At 57.1% G+C, this 19,875-nt stretch overlaps 1 protein-coding gene across 2 annotated transcripts in view; it reads right to left on the bottom strand.

The window, feature by feature from the left end:
• Nucleotides 1-309: 309 nt before the first annotated feature.
• Nucleotides 310-19,875, bottom strand: part of TESC (tescalcin) — a 62,891-nt gene continuing 43,325 nt past the window's right edge. Inside the window, exons 3-8 of one of the 2 annotated variants that reach the window (XM_068990129.1) lie at nt 15,030-15,110; nt 8,193-8,332; nt 6,443-6,504; nt 6,234-6,341; nt 2,713-2,760; nt 310-468 (exon numbers count right to left, since the gene is read on the bottom strand). In XM_068990129.1, the coding sequence (XP_068846230.1) occupies nt 391-468; nt 2,713-2,760; nt 6,234-6,341; nt 6,443-6,504; nt 8,193-8,332; nt 15,030-15,110 (517 nt within the window). In that variant the 3' untranslated portion in view covers nt 310-390. The remainder of the gene's footprint in view (nt 469-2,712; nt 2,761-6,233; nt 6,342-6,442; nt 6,505-8,192; nt 8,333-15,029; nt 15,111-19,875) is intronic. The other variant, XM_068990130.1, reaches the window with a different exon arrangement.

Raw genomic sequence — 19,875 nt, 5'->3', positions numbered from 1 at the left:
CCTCATGGAGGAGGAGACTGAGGAGGCAGACAAGTTCCCAGCACGTGTGTCGGGAAAACAGCAACCTGTTAACCCCAAACACGCCAGACAGGAAGGGAGGAAAAAAATCCCCTTGCAAACCAGCCTTTGCTTGCTCCTCGCGGTCAACCTCTGGGCTGCCAGATGGCCAGGCCACCACGTGCGTGGACGCAGGGAACAGATAGGAGCCACGCTCATTACCAAACCCTTTTCCTTTTTTATTAGAGATAAAAACAGCAAAGTCTCACACATCATACCCTGCAGGAAAACGAGATGAGCGAGGCGTGTCGGCTATTTACAATAAAGGCTGCAGCAAATGGGCCCCCCCGCGCAGCCCAGATCCCGGTGCAGCCGCTCCGTGGGGGCAGGCAGTCAGTGGCACAGGGCGATGGTCTCCATGTTAAGGAAGCGGACGTGCATCTTGGTCTCGATGTCGATGCCCTGCCAGATCTGGAGCACGGACGGAGCAGCGTGAGTGGGCATCCCTGTCCCCCAACACCCCCGGCCACTCCCCGCCCGCCCACCTCTGCCGCCCACCGTGATGCCCCCGCAGGTGAGATCCAGAGCGAAGCATGGAACCTCTTCCATCTGCCTCTGTGCTGGTTAACTGGGCTCTGACATTTGGATTCTTTCTGGACTGCTACAGCAAGTTATTATTTAAGTGCTGAATCCAGGCTCCTAGCTGAAGTCGCTCGAATCCCACCCATCACCACTTCAGACTCTGATTTTCACACAAATTCCTGAGACCCTGTTAAACCTCCTTTGCACCAGAAAGACATGGAGACCACCACCTGTGCTGCCCATTCTGTGGTGGGGGCTCCTGTGGAATCCTGTATGGAAGTGGCTTGTAAACTGTTAAGGACTGTGTAATTCTAAGATCTCATCAAGCCATTATCATTCATTCAAAGGTTGTGACAGGTCTTTATAACCTAGAGATAGGTCACCGTGTTCCAGAAAGACAAGCTCCTGCCCAGGAAAGGTGATTTCTGCCAAAGATCACGTCTGTCACCACATACCTGGCACCTCCATCAGGGTCCATCCTGGCCAGGTCCCTAGCGGACACTCAGGCCACCAGACCCTATGCCACGCCATGAGCTCCAGTGCCCAGGACTCCTGTTCCTCGGCCACTCGGGGCCCAAGAGGACCACGGATGGTGAAACGGCCGGAAGAATGCGGGCAGGAACCGAGGGGTGTGATGGGCGGTGACTGGTCACCGTCTCCCTGATTATGTAAGAACTTCAGACTCTCACAGTGTCACCCTCAACATCTGCAGGGACAGCCACGCAGCTCGGGCGAGCACAGTCCTGTGGGCACCCAAGCCACAGGGAGGCCTCGGCACATTTTCGGCCACCGTCACACGCCCACAGCCCCAGGCGCTTTCCTTGTTAGGTGGGCAGGGTGTTCCCAGGAAGAGATGTCTGGATGCGCAGAGTGGTTTCTGCCACATGCCAAGGTGATGAGAGGGTCATGATGGGGCTCAGAGAACGGGAGTGGCCGGCTGGTGGGGAAAAGCCCAGTGGCCTTGGACTGGGGAGCCCTGGAGGTGGGCAGGGCAGGGCAGGGCTGGGGAATGGACTGCTGGGGAAGAAGCTGGTTTTCTGGGACTAAAAAGGATTTCATCTCGTCTTCTGGCCTAAAGCAGCATCCTTCCCTCCCTAACCTCCCCTTGGCCTCCCTGGTCTTCTCACTGCTCACTCTCGTTCTTGCTTGGGTGTTACCATCTTTCCACGTGCCAAGGTGACCCATGGCACAAATGCCAGCTCAACTTCTCCCCACCCACCTGCCCTGGGGGGTGGGCAGGGCACATCTGAGAGGGAGGCTGCCCTCCTCCAGCCCAGCAGACCCTTCCAGTCTCTCCTTCAGGCCTGGTCTGTACCACCCATGACCCTCCTCTTCTCATGACCGGCCAAGTTGGCAGCTCAGACTTTGGGGGAGCCTCTCAGGCAGGCTGCCCCTCGGCTTCGTAGAGTTTTAGCCATGGGGTTGGGGTCCCCAACCCCATCCCAGGCACAGGCCTGTTCCCTCGGGGCCACCTGAGAGCACTGGCGGCTGGCCCAGGAGATCCTGGCTATCGTTGCCCTAACCTCCCATCTTCCTCAGCTCCTGGAAGGGGTGCAGGGACCCCACTGTTGGTGTGCTTAGGGCCAAAGAGTGGGCAGAGTACAGGAGGGGGGCTTGACTCCTCACCAATCAAAGCACCCAGGACCTGTTCCCAGTCTGCGGGCACGTTTACAGCCATGAAGGCTGGGCGAGGCCTGAACGTCCACTAACCAGGGTGGAAGGTGGGCAGCTGGGCACGCAGCACTGTCTGCGAGGCCCAGGAGGACGGCGGGGCCACATGTGGGCAGCACCAGCGCATGCTTCTGAGAAGAGCTGGGCTCACAGGCGTTGAACATTCCAGACCCTGGTTCCAGCTGTCAACAGGGTGCTTCTGAGAAAGGGGACCAGGGACTGGATGGGGAGAAAAACGGAGGCTTCCTCAGAGGCCCTTTAGTGCTTGCTAAGTTGTTTTGAGCGTCTGTGACTATCATCACCCTTCCAATAAACATAAGTAAAACCAGTTTAAACCACCGTAAAGGCCACACTCAGACTAGACCCTGTTCCCTCGAGACGCCTGTCTCTTCCTGACCAGCAGGGTCCCCTGCAAGGCCCCAGTGCAGCCCCCATGCCCACCCCCAACTCCCAGGCACCCACCTTTAGAAAGTCATCGAAGGTGATCCCCTCGTACACCTGATCGGGCTCCTGCAGACAGAGAACGGGGCGCAGTGAGTGGCTTCTGCCCAGAGGCCCTCCACCTCCATCCGCTGACACAGAAAGGGGTGGGGCATGTAGGTAGGACCACGAGAACATTGTGGACTGTGCGCTTCCAGCATCCCCTTGAAGGTGGGGTGGAAGCCGGTACAGGCTCACCCCCGCCTGTGCCCCTAGGGAGGACAGGGCTGACCAAGATGGGAAAAGAAGGGGTGTGGGGTGGGCACAGAGGCTGGGGTGGCCACCAACAGACACTCTCTGTTGTTTCTCCATCCTGCCTTCTTAACCAGGCTTGGTTAAGAGTAGCTCTGGGCTGACCGGCGCTCCAGACACTGGGGAAAGGGCCAAGGGAATGAAGCCAGCCCGCACAGCCCACCCCTTCTTGCCCGTGAGTCACCCCGATGGCATGGGGTCCAGGAGCCTCCCTCCTGCCAAGTCACCTGTGCACACGGGGATGCATAAGATGATAAGCAGGGCTCCTGCCCCTGATGCCGCTACAACCAAGTCCCCACAGCTCCCGCCCCGACCCACAGCACCCTCTGTGCCCATGACAACTGGGTGGACATCCCACCGCCTGTCAACACGAGACCAGCCAAAGAAAGTGTGGTCGTCCGGGCTACGGATTACCACAAAAAAGGGGTCGATCCCACATAGGCTGATTTGGGAGGACGTGTGGGGTCAGCACGGGGACAAGGAAGCCGGGGGAGTTGAACGCTGTGTTGTGTGACTCAGAACTAGAAGACACTCGTGCGTGTTGATCTGTGTCAGGAAAAACCCATCAAAAACAGGTCTCTTTAGGGAGGAGGGCCAGGAGAGACGCACTTCTCTCTACGTACTGCTCACAGATTCGTTCTGATGCATAGTTAAGGAACCACCAGGGACGTCCCTGCTGGTCCAGTGGTTCAGAGTTACCTTGCAATGCAGGGGACACCAGTTCGATCCCTGGTCTGGGAAGATCCCACATGCCACAGAGCAGCAAAGCTCATACATCACAATGACTGAGCCAGGGCTCTGAGAAGCCAGGGCACTGCACCTAGAGTGACCCCTGCTCGCTGCAGATCGAGAAAGCCCACGTGCAGCAACGAAGACCCAGTGCAGCTAAAAATACATACATAAATAATTCATTTAAAAAAAGAAGGAAGAAAACACCAGCAGGCACTCTCCATGTGTCTGCTACAAGTGTTTTACCAACGTGATTACCACGAGCTGATGCGAATCTCAAAACAGCCCCCTCAAGTGGGCTCTGCTCTTAATCTAATCTGGGATATACTTTTTAATTTTATGAAAAATGCCAGATTCTTAGAAGGCCTGGACCAGCTCTGTCCCTAGGGCTGCCTGCTCTTCCTGACCAGGGTCAACAGACAGAAGAAGTGGCTGCTCTCCGCCTGCCGGCCACCCCAGGCCCCCGGGGGCGGCCAAGGGGAGCCAACTATAGATGAGGCCCCGCGGGCCCGAGGCCCGGCGTGCAGGGTGGGTGCCCGGTGGAAGCAAGGCAGATGGAGGGGCCAGAGGCCCGGGGAAGCACTAGGGCTGAGGCCCCAGCAAAGCCAGCCCACTCTCCAGCCACAGGAAGGCTTCCCAGAGACGCACTCTGGAAAGATCCCAGCCGCAGTGGACAGCCGGCCCTGGAAGTCCATGATGGTGGGCAATGCCTCCTCTGTCTTTGGCAGAAACGTCAAGTGTCCTCAGAGGCCACGCACTATGAAAGGACATGGTCGCCCCTCATCTCTGTGTTTATCTGGTCGACGATCACATGAGAAAACATTTTATGAGCACAAAGAGGACTGGTAACTAAAGGAAGATGATGCCCACATGGCAGGATGCCCCCCCCCAGGAAGCTGGCACGGGCTCCAAGGATGCGTGGATTCTATGCAGACCAGCAGCTGCCAGCTGCCAGCGATTTCATGACAGCAAATTAAGAAAACTCTCCAGTTGAAAGTGGAGCAAGACAGGGAGCAATTTATCGGAGGAAAGTGTAATTAAATCAAGTGGGGATTCGGCCGGGGATCCCCGCGCTCCCCAACGAGGCTACCAGCCCTTTCTGCAGCAGTTTAATCTGCTGGGGAGGGTGGGTTCACCAAACTCAGAAGGCTCCCTAGGGCCCCTGAAGCAGACAGATAAAATGCAGGTCAATAAAGTGACCACAGCCCCCTTGCCCCTGGGGGCAGGCCCAGGACCGCCGTCTCCAGATGACGGGCCTGGGCACAAACAGCAGGTTCCAGCAGGAAAAAAACATCCCTCCATCTGGGCTGGGGTGACCCCAAAGCTGTGGTGGTGTCTGGGACGGCAGCTATAGTAAATACACAGGAGCCAGAGGAGGTGGCCTCAGGGGGAACACCCGAGACAATCCCCCCACCCCCGCAAGGAAAAAAGCCCATGGAGGTGACCATGTGCCTGCCCGCTCAGAGCCCCTGTGAGAGAGGAGTCCAGGTCATTGCCCAGGAAGTCCAGAAGATTCCTATGCCTCTGAGCCTTGGTTCCCTTAGTTCACTTGGAACCAGTGAAACAAGGCTACAAGTCCATGAAGCAATGCCCGTGAAGAACCTAGCACGGTGCCTGCACACTCTGTGTGCTCACCCTTCGGAGGACCCTGGGGGTGCCTGGAGCCTCCCAAGGGAACCGGCAACTCCCCCTCCCTCCAACAGCACCATCCGAGCCCGTGAGCACCGGCAGTGGCCGCCCACAGACGCGCTGGCTCCCAGTCCCCTGGCCGTCCGTCCCTGCACCCTCTGCCCCACCGGTTTTGCACCGGGGGTGACTTCACACCCCCACCCCACCCCCGCGCCAACCCAGGGGTGGTAGCTGTGTCGGGAGAATGTTTGCTTGTCACAACTTGGAGGGTGTGACTGGCATCCAGCAGGTAGAAGCCAGGGACGCTGCTCCACACCCTGCAACCCCAGAGGGCCCCGTGTCAACAGAGCCGGGAGGAGAAACCCCAGGCCTGAGAGCCCGGCTCTGACACCAGCGGGAAGCCTCCCACCCTCGTCAGCCACATGCCCGGATGGCGGAGCCTCGTCTCATCTACACGTGGCCCCCGATGCGCCCAGCTCCTCCCTGGACACCAGACCGCGGGCTCTCAGGAGACCCCTGCCCTCCAGGCCACAAATCGCCTCATTAATAATAAAATTAATGACAGCGAGCCCATGCTGTACACCAACTGGGCCTGGCGCCGTGCCAGGTGCTACCCGTGGGCCCAGGGAAGCTACCCAGTAGGGTCTGTGGCCCCCCAAAGCCCAGCCTCGCCTGCCTGGCCCGACCACCCGGGACTGGGACCTCAGATCTGCTCTTCTGGTGGGACAGGAAAGCAGCGAGGCCTCTGAGCAGAGCTCTGCGCCAGGCCCAGCTGGAGCAGTGAGCGGGCCACGTGCGGTCTCTGCCCTCCAGGTCTTCAGGAAGCACAGACTCACTGTGGGCAGGGCTCTGCCAGCGGAGAGGAGGGTGGGGACAGGGGCCCGGGCGCTCACCATCTGCCCCACGCAGACGCTGGCCGCCTCCATCATGGCGCCGTCGGCGATGGAGCGCGCCGACTCCTTCTCGATGTGCGGGTTCCCGGAGAGCAGCTCCTCTACCACCTGCCGGAGGGGCAGACACACCGTGAGCTCGGGCCTCCTCCAGGCCGCTGAGCGCGGGGCGTGGGGGGCGCCGGGGCCCGCCAGGCGGGAGCATACTTTACATTTCGATACTCTTCCAGGGTGATGCGGCCGTCGCTGTCCGAGTCGTACATGTGGAACAGAACTGGGGGCGGCGGGGAGAGGCGGAGCATGAGTCAGGCGAGGCAGACGGGAGCCCTGGGTTCCCCGCTACCCCAACCTCCCCCTCCCTCAAACTGAGCAAAACACCCCCAGCAATGCAACCCGAATGCCAAGGCCATAGGGGGCAAGGGCAAAGGGCGTGGGGCCAGATTTACCACTTCAGGTGGGTGACCTTGGGCAAGCGACCTCACTGCTCTGAGCCTCAGCTTTCCCATCTGTAAAATGGGAGTCACTACACCTCTGCCTCATTGTGGACCACGGGACAGTCTCATCAACAGGAAATCAGCTCAGCGTGACTTCAAGGTGTCACTCCTGACAGACCCAAGAGGCTGGCTGCCATCCTGGGCTTGGGGCAGGTCACAGACCCTGCTGCTTCCCTCCTGCCCCTGGCTGATCCGAGCCGGCCCCTGAGGGGCATTCACAGCTGCTCGGCTAGCTTCGCTCTCAGTGATGTCACCTGGTCCCTTTACTGACATCACTCAGCAGCCTGCATCCCAACAGAGCCATGAGCTGAAGGGGAGGTGACCTCTCCACCCCTGGCTGAGCCTCAGGGAGCCTCAAGCTCACGATGGCCTCAGTCCTGGCATTTACCCTGCCTGGCGCTCCCCAAACATCTCTCCGCCCCTCATCCTCACATGACCCCTCCCTGAGCCCGTGTCACAGACGGGGCTGACAAGCTCAGAAGGCATTTGCCCACAGCTGCCCTATTAAGGGGGGCTTCCCCTGTGGCTCAGATGGTAAAGAATCCGCCTGCCTTGAGGGAGACCTGGGTTCGATCCCTGGGTTGGGAGGATCCCCTGGAGAAGGAAGGGCCTACCCACTCCAGTATTCTTGCCTGGAGAATTCCACGGATAGAGGAGCCTGGCGGGCTACAGTCCATGGGGTCGCAAAGCGTTGGACACGACAGCGATTTTCACTTCACTTCATTAACGGAGGGGCAGCCACGGGTTTGAACCAGAGTCCATCCCATCGGCCCCATGACCCCTAACCCAGCCCTTGGAACCATCTGGAAGCTGGGCTGACACCAGGCGCCATCCCCCTGCCCCCCAGCAGCCCTCGGTCCACATCCCGAGCTAAGTATAGCCCAGGCCCGTGTTTACATTTCCCTGCAGACGCTGCTCCCTCGGGGGCGGGGTGCAGAAGGATGCTGGGGTCATGGGAAAGTGCACAGGGAGGGGTGGGTGCCGCCTGCCCTGCACTCAGACCCAGGGCCAGAGCGGCTCCGAGGGTGGGGCATGGGCCCACAGAGGCCGCCCTGTGAAGCCGAGTCTGGTGGCGGGCTGTGGACCGGGGCAAGGGACAAAAGCAGCCCTGAGGTCTCCTTCAGCCTCAGAACCAGCCACGTGTCCAGCCCGCGTTCCCACCGTCAGGTTCAAGGTCACATAGCTGCTTAGTGGAAGGGCTGGATTGAACCAAGTCTGTCCAAGCCAATTTCCCATCATCGACAGACCCTTCTATTCCCAGAAAATCACCAGTTGCTGAGAAGTGTCAACAAGGAGGCTGTCTCAGAACAGCCTAGGAGAGGGAGCACCCTCTGTGCTGTGAAATCCTCCTCCCCAAGGCCCAGAGCTGGTGCTCCCTGACCCTCCCCACCCCCCGCAGGGGCACAGCAGGCCTCGGGGACATGCAAACGGCCAGGTGCGCCCTGGGGAGGGGCCCCGGGACACCCACATCTCAGCTTCTCTTTCCGGCACAGCTGCACCTGCTCCTCGTCCATGGTGGTGTCGATGGGCCGGAAGTAGGACATGATGGTCAGAAAGTCCTCGAAGTTGATCTCGTCAGCCAGGCCGCTGGACCCCTTGCGCAGGTTCCTGCGGGAGCAACGAGGGGGTGTCGGCAATGTATTCAGAACAGAAGCTCATCTCACTGTCACCCACAGCCCCAGAGAAACCGGCCCTTCCAAGCACTCGCTTCACCTACAATGGCTGTCCCAGCCTTGGGTTCTGCTATCCAGCAACCAGCTCGTGGGGGGCACCGGGGGCCCCCTGGGGGGTTAGTCCAGCCCTGTGCTGCACTCCCCCCACCCAGAAACCACCATGTGGGGGTCTGGGGGAGACACAGGCAGCTGTGTCTGTGGGGTGGGGGCTGCCAGGCATGCATGGTGCACAGAACCCAGGCAGGCGAGGCTGGGCTTTGCAGGACCACAGACCCTACTGGGTAGCCTCCCTGGACCCACGGGTAGCACCTGGCACAGCGCCAGGCCCAGTCGGTGTACAGCATGGGCTCACTGTCATTAATTTTATTATTAATGAGGCGATTGTGGCCTGGAGGGCAGGGGTCTCTCTAAGGGCCCAGCTGTTCCCTTTAGATCGAAAGGGTCAGGGAGTCACAAACTGCAGCCCAGGGGCCAAATCCCGCCTGCTGCCTGCTTTTATATAGCTCATGAGCTAAGAAGGGTTTGTATGTTTTGATATGGTTGAAAAAAAAATGTTAAGGGGGAAAAAAAAGAATAGCATCGCATGACAAGTGAAAATTACATGAAATTCAAATCTGAGCGTCCAGAAATAAAGTTTTATTGGCACATGGCCACGCCTGCTCATTTACATGGTACCCGAGGCTGCTTTCAGGCTACAAAGGCAGAGCTCAACAGTTGTGACAGAGACGACGTGGCCTGCGAAGCCTAAAATATTTACTCCCTGGCCTTTTAGAGAAAGTTTGCCAGTTCCTGGTCTCTCTCAGCTGCCTGAAACTCGGGCACAGTGATCTGTTGGCAGGCACTCTGAGTAATCTGTTTCCTACCAAAGTGTGAAGTGCACCAATTAACTGCAGGTTTTCGAACAGATCAGGGCATGTTGGAGGTTGTCCCCGCCAATGTACTTTTCCTAAGGGGTGGGAAAGGGCTTGAGTTCCTGGCGGGACTTGGGGAGGGTACCCAAGGCTGGGTCCATCGCATGCTGAACACACAGTGGGTACTCAGCAAATGCAGGCGAGGGCACCGATAAGCCAAGTGCAGGTCCTGGCAGAGGAGCTGAGAAAACAGCTTGGAGCCGACTCCAACCAAACACGGGCTCCTGAGCCACTGCTGCCATACTCCTACCACTAATCAACTTCTACTGGGGCAAGTCGCCATCTGTTTGATGGTCCCCTGCCCTCCCTGTGCCTCCTTGCAAAGGGACAGCTCTGTTTGCCTGGGATGATGGTGCTTCTCAAATGCACTTGGGTGCCTCCTGGGGTCAAGACCACATCTCAGCTTAAAGCAACATGTTCAAGGTTCTCTCTCTAAGGGCCCAGCTGTTGCTGTTTTGCCGCTAAGTTGTATCTGACTCTTTGTGATCCCCATAGACTATAGCCCGCCAGGCTCTTCCAGTGGGATTTCCCAGGCAAGAATACTGGAGTGGGTCGCCATTTCCTTCTCCAGGGGATCATCCTAACCCGGGGATCGAACCTGCATCTCCTGCATCGGCAGACAGGTTCTTGACTGCTGTGCCACCAGGAAAGCAGGGGCGCAGTTGCTCCCCTTCGAATCCTGCCCCTGCAGCATCCACCACACTTCACAGTTTAGAGATCTCACTATCCCCAAGCTTCCGTTCCAGGAGATTTTCCAGAAAGAAGTGGCCCCCGAGCCTGGATCACAAAAGGTGGATTGTGAAACAACAAACTAGAGAGATGAGAGGAGATCTCCCCAGGACTCTGTAAGCCTAGTCTTTGAGTGGTTTTTTTTTTTTTTTTTCTCAATTTTCTCTGAAATCATCTCTTACAAAGGTTTCCCACTGTTCCTCTGGACAGATTTTTAATAACCTCAGAATTCCTGCTGTCAGGGGCACAGACCAGACTTACAAGGTGTAAAAATAGCCCCAGGCATCACCAGGCTCCTAGGAGGCATGGTTCACTTGCATCTCCTTCTCAGGGGGTTCTGGCTGCGGCAAGGGGGATGGAGATGAGCTCGGGGAAATGTGATGGACCCTGGGGTGGGCAGGCCATGTGTGTCTGCTTATCAGGGGAGGCTGCGACCTGGCTGCTTCAGCATCAGGACCCAATTCCGGGGCAAGGGGCTCCTTCCCATCCTAATGTCCCTGGGAGGTCCATGTCGGCCAGCATCCTGGTCTCTCAAGGCGACCAGAGGGCAGAGGCCGAGGAAATCCAGACATAGCGCCTGGAGCCAGGCCCACCTGCTCTCCACTCTAATTTCCACGGTGGGGCACTCTGAGGCCAGGGTCAGCAGGTAGAAGAATGGGTGTGTGTGCTAAGTCGCTTCAGTCATGTCCTACTCTATGCGACTGTATAGACTGTAGCCCACCAGGCTCCTCTGTCCATGGGATTCTCTAGGCAAGAATACTAGAGCGGGTTGCCATGTCCTCCTCCAGGGGATCTTCCTGACCCAGGGAACCTAACTCACGTCTCCCAAGTCTCCTGCATTGGCAGGTGGGTTCTTTACCACTAGTGCCACCTGGGAAACCCTAAAAGAACGGGGGCTACATCCAAATCTGCAGCCCTGCATCACAGCACTCTTTTTGCAAGAAAGCCTGCTTGAGTGCAGTGTTTTCACTTCCTTAATTCTCCAATGACTCTGTGAGGACCAGAACCCTTGGAGGTGGGGACAGACCCAGCTCAAACTGCCTTCCAACCAGCTTTTTGCTTCACTGTCTTGTTCCCAAAACGCCTTAGGATGCAAGGCAGACACTGGTACTCTTCGAAAGGAAACTCCCGCCTCCAGCCGGTCCTCTGCCTCCTCCCTTACTCCTTGGCAGAGCTTACAGGACAGAAATGCAAAGGACGCACAGGCGCTGAGCTGCTCCAGGTCCCGGCTGGGGAAGCCTTTCCTCAGGCCTCCTCTTCTTGTTGACCCCGGGCAGTCCACCAACTCACCAGGGGCCTCCCTTTCTCCAGACCGTGTCTCTAAGCAGCTGCCCCAAGGCTGCGGTCCCAGAGCCCACAGGGGGATGGGGGCGGGAGCGGGCTCTCGCCTCCTGCTATGGGCAGCTGTCCTCCCTGTCTCCTGCACACCATCCTGCTTCATCTTCCAGTGGTCACTCCCTAGAGCAGGGGTCTTGTGAGCCGCCGGCACTGCAGGCCCGGGGACCCCTTGACTCCCTCCCCATCATATCCGATCTCCTCCTCTCCTAGGACAGCCTGCTCCAGCCTCCACCATCCCAATGGGCAGAGGCCAGGATGAGCTCCGCAAAAAGCAAGTCAGAGACGTCCCTGGTGGTCCAGTGGCTAAGACTCTGCACTCCCAATGCAGGGGGCCCGGGTTCCATCCCTAATCAGGGAACTAGATCCCACATGCTGCAACTAAGACCCAATTCAGCCAAATAAATAAATATAAATAAATAAATATTTTTTTTAAAAAAGGAAATCAGACTCTGTCGCTCCCTTGCTCAACGCTGTCTGGAAGCTTCTCCAGCTCTTGGGGTACTTCCCCCACCACAAGCCTCCACCTGGTCTCAGCCCAGCCTTTGCCCCTTTTTCCTGCCACATGCCCCTCATCAGGGGCTCAAAGGCCTGATGACATCTTGCAGACACCCAACATTCCCTGACTGACCAAGGGCCTCCCTCCATCCTTCAGGAGGCACCTGCCTGTGCCCGCACTCATGGCTCTGTCCTAACGTCGGATGCTTCAAGCAAGGCAGGGGTCTCTCCTGCCTCTGACTGTGGATTCAGGGCCGCTTGTCCTCTGGCCGGAGGGAGGTTTCTGCTCCAGCTCGGGCCCCGGGCCCAGTCCCCTCGGCAGGCAGCGCATCAGTCCTGGAGAGCAGCCTGGCCACACCCAAGTTCCACCCTCACCTGAAAACACAACTCCTGGAACCTGTTCCGAGTTCCCCAGGGGACAGCAGAGGGCCAAGCGACCTCTGGCCAGCCTTGCTTTAAGGAACAGCTTCCCTGGTGGCTCAGACGGTAAGGAATCTGCCTGCAATGCAGGAGACCAGGGTTCAATCCCCGTGTTGGGAAGATCTCCTGGAGAAGGAAATGGCTACCCACTCCAGAATTCCTGCCTGGAGAATGCCATGGACAGAGGAGCCTTGCAGGGGGCAGTGGGGGAAGGCGGGTACAGCCCACGGGTCACAAAGAGTAGGACGCAACTGAGCGCTGGGCGCACCGTGGCTCTTGAACACACGTCATCTCAGCACAGCCTCACAGCAAGCCCGGGAGGCAGGCGCTGTTACTCCCGCCATTGTTCTGTGTATGGGCGAAGTGAGGCAGCCTCCTGGTGTCCACGGCCCCCACCAAGCAGGACAGTAGAGGTTTCCTGGGGTCCCCATGCAGCCCCGCCACTCTCCTCCTGGGCCAGCAGTAAGGACAAAGAACCAAGCCCTTGGCCCCAGGTGGGCTCCACAGGCCCGGGGGCAGCGGGGTCACTGGGACCTCCAGGGCATCCCCTTCTCCCCATCTTGGCCCACCTGGTACCATGGAAGACACCAGCCCCTCCAGCTCCAAGCACAGAAGGCTGGGTCCCCGGAGCCTGGCCGACCTCACAGCTGTCCCGGTCTCATCCAGTCTTTCAGAAACAAGCCTCACAGGCAGGCGCCCGCGGGCCTGTGTACACACAGACACACGCGTCTGCACACTGCCCCCTTCTCGTGTCGGGCGCCACGACACTCTGGTCACCCTCCATCTTCCTGCGCCACCTCCCACCCTAGACCCCAAGGGCCATACTGTCTCCATGTTGGGGGCCACATCACCCCACCCCCGCTCCACTACCTGTCAGCAACCCACCCTCTCCAATCCTGCTCTGCTCACTGCCCGCCCACCCAGGCCTCGCTCTGGGATTCCGAAGGCAGAACCAGGGTTATAAAGGAGGTGGGCGTGCTGAATTCTACTCCCGTCTTCACCACTGACCATGTGACTTCAGATCTTCCCTCTCTGAAGGGACGTGTGACAATTTGCTGGGGGTGATTCCTCAGATACCAGCTCCCTCACTTTCCTCTGCCCTCTGTCACCCTCTCCCAGGTATCTCAAAAGCTGCCCATTGCCTCTGCACTCAGAGGAGTCCCGGCTCCAGGCAGAGGGACCCTGGTCTCAGTCCCTGACAACCCACTGGCAGCCAGAGTGGCCTCTGCAAGATGCCAACCTGCTTCATGCCCCACACACCTCCTTTAAGGCCTATCTGTGCCCCCACCCCGATGTTGCTCCTGGGTTGAAGTTAAGACCCCTCTTGCTGGCCTAGGGTCTGCACGATGCACCCTGCCTACCCCACACCTCTCACCATGCTCAGCCTGTGTTCCAGCTGAGTCCCCTCTCTGTCACTCGTATATCTGGACTTTAGGCCACAGGGCCTTTGCACATGCAGTTCTGGTTTCTGTTTTGCCTGGTTAACTCCTGGGCACTTTCTCCTCAGGTCTCACCCCACAGGCCCTAGAGGAAGGTCTCTGCATTTTCTGGGGCAGCCAGAGGACTTCCCAGTCCCATCCCATGAACAGTGAGGTCTGCTTCTGGCTCAGGTCCCCACAGTCCTGGCAGAACCGAGCTGGGCGGTTCAGGCTCGCACAACTTGAAACCCATCCAGGGAGTCCCCACCTATCACATGATCCCAACACGCCAGTTCCCTTCCTTCCTCTTTCTGCCCGCTCCCCTGCTCCTCAGCGATCTCTGCAGACACAGGATGTCAGGCCGAGAGTGTGCCCATCCTCCATGTCCATCTCCTGCCTCCTCACTAAGCCCCAGACACAGTGATGTCCCTCCCGATACGTGAGTCTTTCAACCCTGACAATACTGGACGTCTGGAGACATGAGCTCTGGCCTTAGCCTCAGCTTTGGGACACTGTCCATGGTGCCTCTCTCTGCCTCAGTTTCTCCATCTGTAAGTCAGGGCGCTGAGCATACTGCGGCTCTTCAACACACATCATCTCAGCACAGCCTCACAGCAACACCGCAAGGCAGGTGCTACGACCGTCATTCTATCTGTAAGGGAAGCGAGGCAGCCCCCAGGAGGGCGCCAGTGAGCCTGCCTCCTGGTATCCATCCCCCATGAGGTCCCCACTCCAAGTGTGGGGAGACCCAGGGACTCACTTCTGATGAAACAACATCGAAAAGGTGATGGAATGTTATGCGCAAGATGAAGTTACCAGTGGATGGTGTTTTCCATCTCAAGTGCCCAGTCTCGCTCTTCTCCGTCCCTCCCTCCCTCTCTTTCTCACTGGAACATCTTATTCTGAGGGAAGCCAGTTGCCAGGTGTGGTAGCTCTGAGGACTGGTTCATGAGCAGGTGGATGAGCTCGGAAGCAGAGCCTCCCCCGTCATGCCTTCGGGTGACTGCAGCCCCAGTTAACCCTCCCTGAGCCAGAGAATCCAAATTCCTGATCCATTGAAATGGTGAGCTAATAAATATGTATTGTCTTAAACTGCTAAGTTTTGGGGGGCAGTAATTTGTTACGCAGCCATAGCTAACTAATACAAAGGCTGAGAGAGACTGAGTGAGCTGTCCCAAGTCACCTAGCCCTGAATCCGGAACTGCTAGACCTCTGGCCCATGCTCACAACTCCTACCCAACACGAGTTATGGCAGAGGTTACAAAGGCAAAATACTCCCCGCCAAGTCACCCACCATCAGCATTCCAGGAGAAGGGCCCACCTGTTGTCGAAGAAGGCACGGACGATTTTGGACCGGATTGGGTTGAGCTCCAGGTCAGGAACGTTGTTAAAGTTCTCCTTCCTGAGTTTCCGAGGAGGAGGCACACCGAGAAATGAGGAAGAAAAGAATGATGTCAGAGAGCATGTCCATCACTTCTGATGTGGTTTTCACCCTGAGCAGGCCCTACGAGAATGGCCTGGAATTCCCAAGTCAGGACTGGGATACACTGCACCGGTCCACCTCCTCCTTTGACCCTTGGACCAGCAGGGCCACAGACGGCCTGGAGGCTCAGAGGCGCCTTTGGGAATCTGACAGATGTCCCAGATATCCACCTGCCCAACCCCCAGAAGGATGCAGAGACACAAGCCTGCATCCTATTCCAAGCAGTCAGATACCCCGGGTAGGGAAACCCTGAGTCGGCTGTCCTGGAATCAGAGCAGCAAGCTGCTCGCTTGGAGATTTCAAACACAGTGTCCACAGCAGGTTAAAAACCTGGAGTTACACGTGACCCAGGGATTCCACGGCTAGGTATATACCTGGATATGTCCCAAGAGAAATGAAAACATTCATCCACATAGAAATTTGCCAGTGAATATTGATAGAAGTGGGTTTCCTGGGTAGCTTAGCTGGTAAAGAATGCCTGCAATGCAGAAGATTTGGGTTCAGTCCCTGGGTTGGGAAGATCCCTTGGAGGAGAGCATGGCAACCCACGCCAGTATTCTTGCCTGGAGAATCCCCATGGACAGAGAAGCCTGGTGGGCTATAGTCCATACGGTCACAAAGAGTCAGACACGAATGAGTGGCTAAGCACGTTCAGCCATTAAAAGGAATGAAATACAGACACAGGCTACAATACGGACGGACTGTACAGACACGATGCTAAGTGAAACAAGCTGGGCCACAGTGTATGATTTCATTTATATGAAAAGTCCAGAATAAATCAATCCATAGAGACAGAAAGGAGATTAGGGGTTGCCAGAGGCTGGGGGGTTGGGAGCCACACTGGGGAATGGTACTAAGGGTACAAGGACTCCTTAGGGGGTGATGAAAACGTTGTCAGACTGACTGTGGTGATGGATACAGTACTCTGGAAGCATACTAAAAGCCATTGGATTGCACGTTTTAGTGGGTAAATGGCAGGATATGCGAATTCTATTTCAGAAAAGCTGTTTAAAGAGAGAGAGAGAAGTATTCATATGAGATGGTGAATTTCATACACAGCCACCCTGTGGCTGAGGCCAGGTGTCGCCGGGTCCCAGAGGCTGTGAGTTTGCAGTCATGGAGGCAGGTAAGTCCCCAGCTGCCTGACCTTCCCACATAAGGCTGTCCTTTGTTCCTGGACCTGCTTCCTGCTCTCCTTTCCTTCTGCTCTGTGGATTTCAACAAGCAGTGGCCTTGGAAGGGACCCAGACACCGGCTGGTAATCCCGGGGAATAAGGAGGCAGACCCAGCTTGGGGAAGCTGGGAGGATATTAATCACTTAAAAGGAGAACGTCCAGGGGCCCTCAGATTTAGAACTTGAAGCTAGAACCAACCCATGCTGGGAAGGAGGAAGTGCCACATACAAGGGGCATTCCACACCATCAGAGCTGGAAGGCTCTGTAAACACACAGCTGAGCCCTGTCCTGCCCCCACCAAACAGATGGGGAGGCTGAGGCTCAGACAGGAGAAGCAGGACCTACCCGGGGCCCGAAGCCTTCGTGTTTTCTCCCTCTCCAAGTTGTCTCCCACCTCTCCCCACCATTCATCGCTCTTAGCTTCGTTTCCTTGCAGCACTGGCCAAACTCAGGAGCCAGCATCAATGGATGCCAACATTTCAGATTCCTGAGCTTCCCAGTTCTGAAGGCAACCCACTCAGAGCAGCTGGCCTACGGCACTGGAATACTATTCGGCCATAGAAAGGACTGCAGTGCTGACCCATGCTACAACAGAGATGAACTTTGAGAGCAAGATGCCAAGGCAGCCAGACACAAAAGGCCACACGGTGTATGATTCTATGTACGAATATATGAGCTGTCCAGAATAAGCAAATCCAGAGAGACAGAAAGTAGACTGGTGGGTGCCAGGGACTGGGGGCCAGTTGACAGCTAGGAGACACAGGGTTTCTCTTGGCAGTGAGGAAAATGTTCTTATATGGACTTCAGGCTAAGTGGATGAGTTGTATAATGTGTGAATTATATCTCAATCAGGCTGTTTTACGGGCTTCCCAGGGGGCTCAGTGGTTGCAGAACCTGCCTGCAATGCAGGAGACACAGGTTCGATCCCTGGGTCAGGAAGGCCTCTCCCCCGCCCCAGAGGAGGGCATGGCAACCCACTCCAGTATTCTTGCCTGGGAAACCCCATGGCCAGAGGAGCCAGGCGGGCTACAGTCCACGGGCTGCAAAGAGTCAGACACGACTAAAGCAACTGAGCACAAGCCTGAGCAAGCCTGTTTTAAAATATTCCTAAAATATTTTTTAAAAACTAGAAAGCAAAGAGCCACCGCACCATGGCTTCATCAATACAGAGCTCAAAAAGCGAGGCGTTAAGCTGTGCAGCTCAGAGTCAGGTTCACGGTCAACTACCTCCTGGGTGGGTCACTAGGAGACAGCATGCGGCCTGGAGCTAAGGATGCTCCGCCCTTGCTCTGGGTTTGGGGTCACGGGTATGTTTCAGCTTGTGAAAGCTCGTCTCACTGTTCCCGTCACTGTGCTTCACACACCTGAGTCTGCACTACTCTGGCACAGCACCCGTGAGTGAGATGCAGGGACAGGAGGAAACACCCAGAGCCCCCGGGATGGGTACAGCTCGAGTCAAAGGGACTATGTGGGGTGTGAGAGGGTTCGTGGGGAGAAAGGAGAGGAAGCCAGCAGCTGCTGCATGGCTGGTTAGCACGAGACCCCCAAGCCCTCTCTGGCTTTTCTTGGCCGGTCTTGGGGACTGTCAACCCTTCCTCAGCCTCAGTCTTCTCATCTACGAAGTGGGTGCCGCCTCTGGAATCACATTGGGGTTCTACCAGCTCTGCCACCTGGGACAAGCGACTTGGCTTCTCTGAGGCTCGGGCTTGCTCCTCTGCACTCAGGAGCCTCAGAGGGTTGTGGCGAGCATGCCTGGGAGGAAGTCTGGAACACAGCACGCACGGTGTCCTGTGAGGAGCGAGGGCTCCACGGATGGAGGCTTTCAGGTGCCCGAGAGCATGGGGACGGGCCTCGTATTTCCATAGCACCACATCCTCAAGGCCTCGAGTAATCAGAGGCAGCGCCAAGCACGGAGCACGGAGCCGAAGGGAAGGTTGGCGTGGAAGGAGCAGCGGGTGTGGGCGGGGCATTGGCCCCAGGCCCCGCCCCTTCCTCCAGCGTCCTCCCCCTTCAGCGTCCCCCCCCTTCAGCGTCCCGAGCACTCCCGGTTCGCAGATACTTGAAGAGCATCACAGCCCTGCTCTACCCTGCGGAGCCCAGGTAGGGGCTCTCAGTGGAGCTTTGTCCCAGGGCTGCCGGAAGGACCGCATTCAGGGATACAGCGGGGAAGTGGGTCTGACTGACTCCCCAGGAGGGAACAGAAGCCAAGACAGAAGATGCTGCAGGTTCTAAAGGGACTGGGAGGAAACAGGTCCTCATGCTTAAGGTGGCAGGGAGGGACACACCAGCAGCGCCCCTGGGACCAGGAGACCCCACAAAAGGCAGCGGGGCCCCGGGCGACACGGGAGGGCAGTGTCTCAGGAGGAGGACAGAGGCGGGAGGACTTCACAGAACCCACTGTACACTGAGCAACTAACAACCAAGAGAGGCCTGGCCTTCCACTGACAGAGGGCAGGCAGATGTTAGGGATCGAGCTGGGGACACAGTGTCTCCGGGTCCTGGCCTCAGCCCCCAGCAGGTCTGTGCAGGTGTCTTTGAATCCTAGCTGCCTTTCTCTGTAAGCCAGAACCACTCTCCCTCACTGTGGGCACCTTATTGACGCTCCCAGGCTCAGTTTCCTCATCTGTGAACTGGGCACAGACCAAGCAGCAGCTCTCCCACACACCCATATCAAAGCAGAAGCGAAGTCAAGCACAGCTGGGGCCAGTCCAGGCTCTGCCCTGCACCAGGCACATGCCCTGGTTGAGGCACTGCAGATCCCAGAGTCTTAATTTCTCCTCTATAAAATGGGCATCATAGAAATATCCAGGCAGCATCATGGGGTTAATGAGATGATTAGGTGAGATAAACCCATGTAAGGTGCTGTTGGGCTCCCCAGGTGGCACTAGTGGTAAAGAACCTGCCTGCCAATGCAGGAGACATAAGAGCTGGGGGTGCGATCCTTGAGCTGAGAAGGTCCCTGGGAGGAGGGCATGGCAACCCACTCCAGTATTCCTGCCTGGAGAATCCCATGGCCAGAGGAGCCTGGCGGGCTACAGTGCATGGGGCTGCAAAGAGTCGGACATGACTGAAACGACTTAACACACATACACAAGGTGCTATCAGCATGACGTGTGACACGCAGTGAGTTCATTCTGAAACGGTGATAATGGTGGTAACAGCAGCAGCTAACCCTCTACAGACACCCCAGGTGTCAGGTACTGTTTTGAGAGCTTTACCTTATGAGAGTAGGAACATATTCCCACCTTACAGATGAGGAAACCAAGGCAGAGAGGTAAAGTAACATGTTTTGCTGAGAATGATGCCCCAACTTAGAGTATGGATGCCCAGCCCTGGAGCAACTTCTCCTGAGTTCTGTCTGGTCCTGGGGAGGCTGTGGACACTTCTGGGGTATCTGCCAACATCCTTCTTCAACAAGTTGAGTTGCAGGCCTTGAGCCCAGAGGCAGGGAAAGGCCAACTTCAGTTTAGGACATTGAAAGAGGCATTTATCTGAGGGCAAGGAATGGG

The sequence above is a fragment of the Capricornis sumatraensis genome, chromosome 17 (genome assembly GCF_032405125.1).
Source record: "Capricornis sumatraensis isolate serow.1 chromosome 17, serow.2, whole genome shotgun sequence".
Lineage (NCBI taxonomy): Eukaryota > Metazoa > Chordata > Mammalia > Artiodactyla > Bovidae > Capricornis > Capricornis sumatraensis.
The sequence above is the reverse complement of the archived record's forward strand: the minus strand, read 5'-3'. Positions and strand labels throughout refer to the sequence as shown.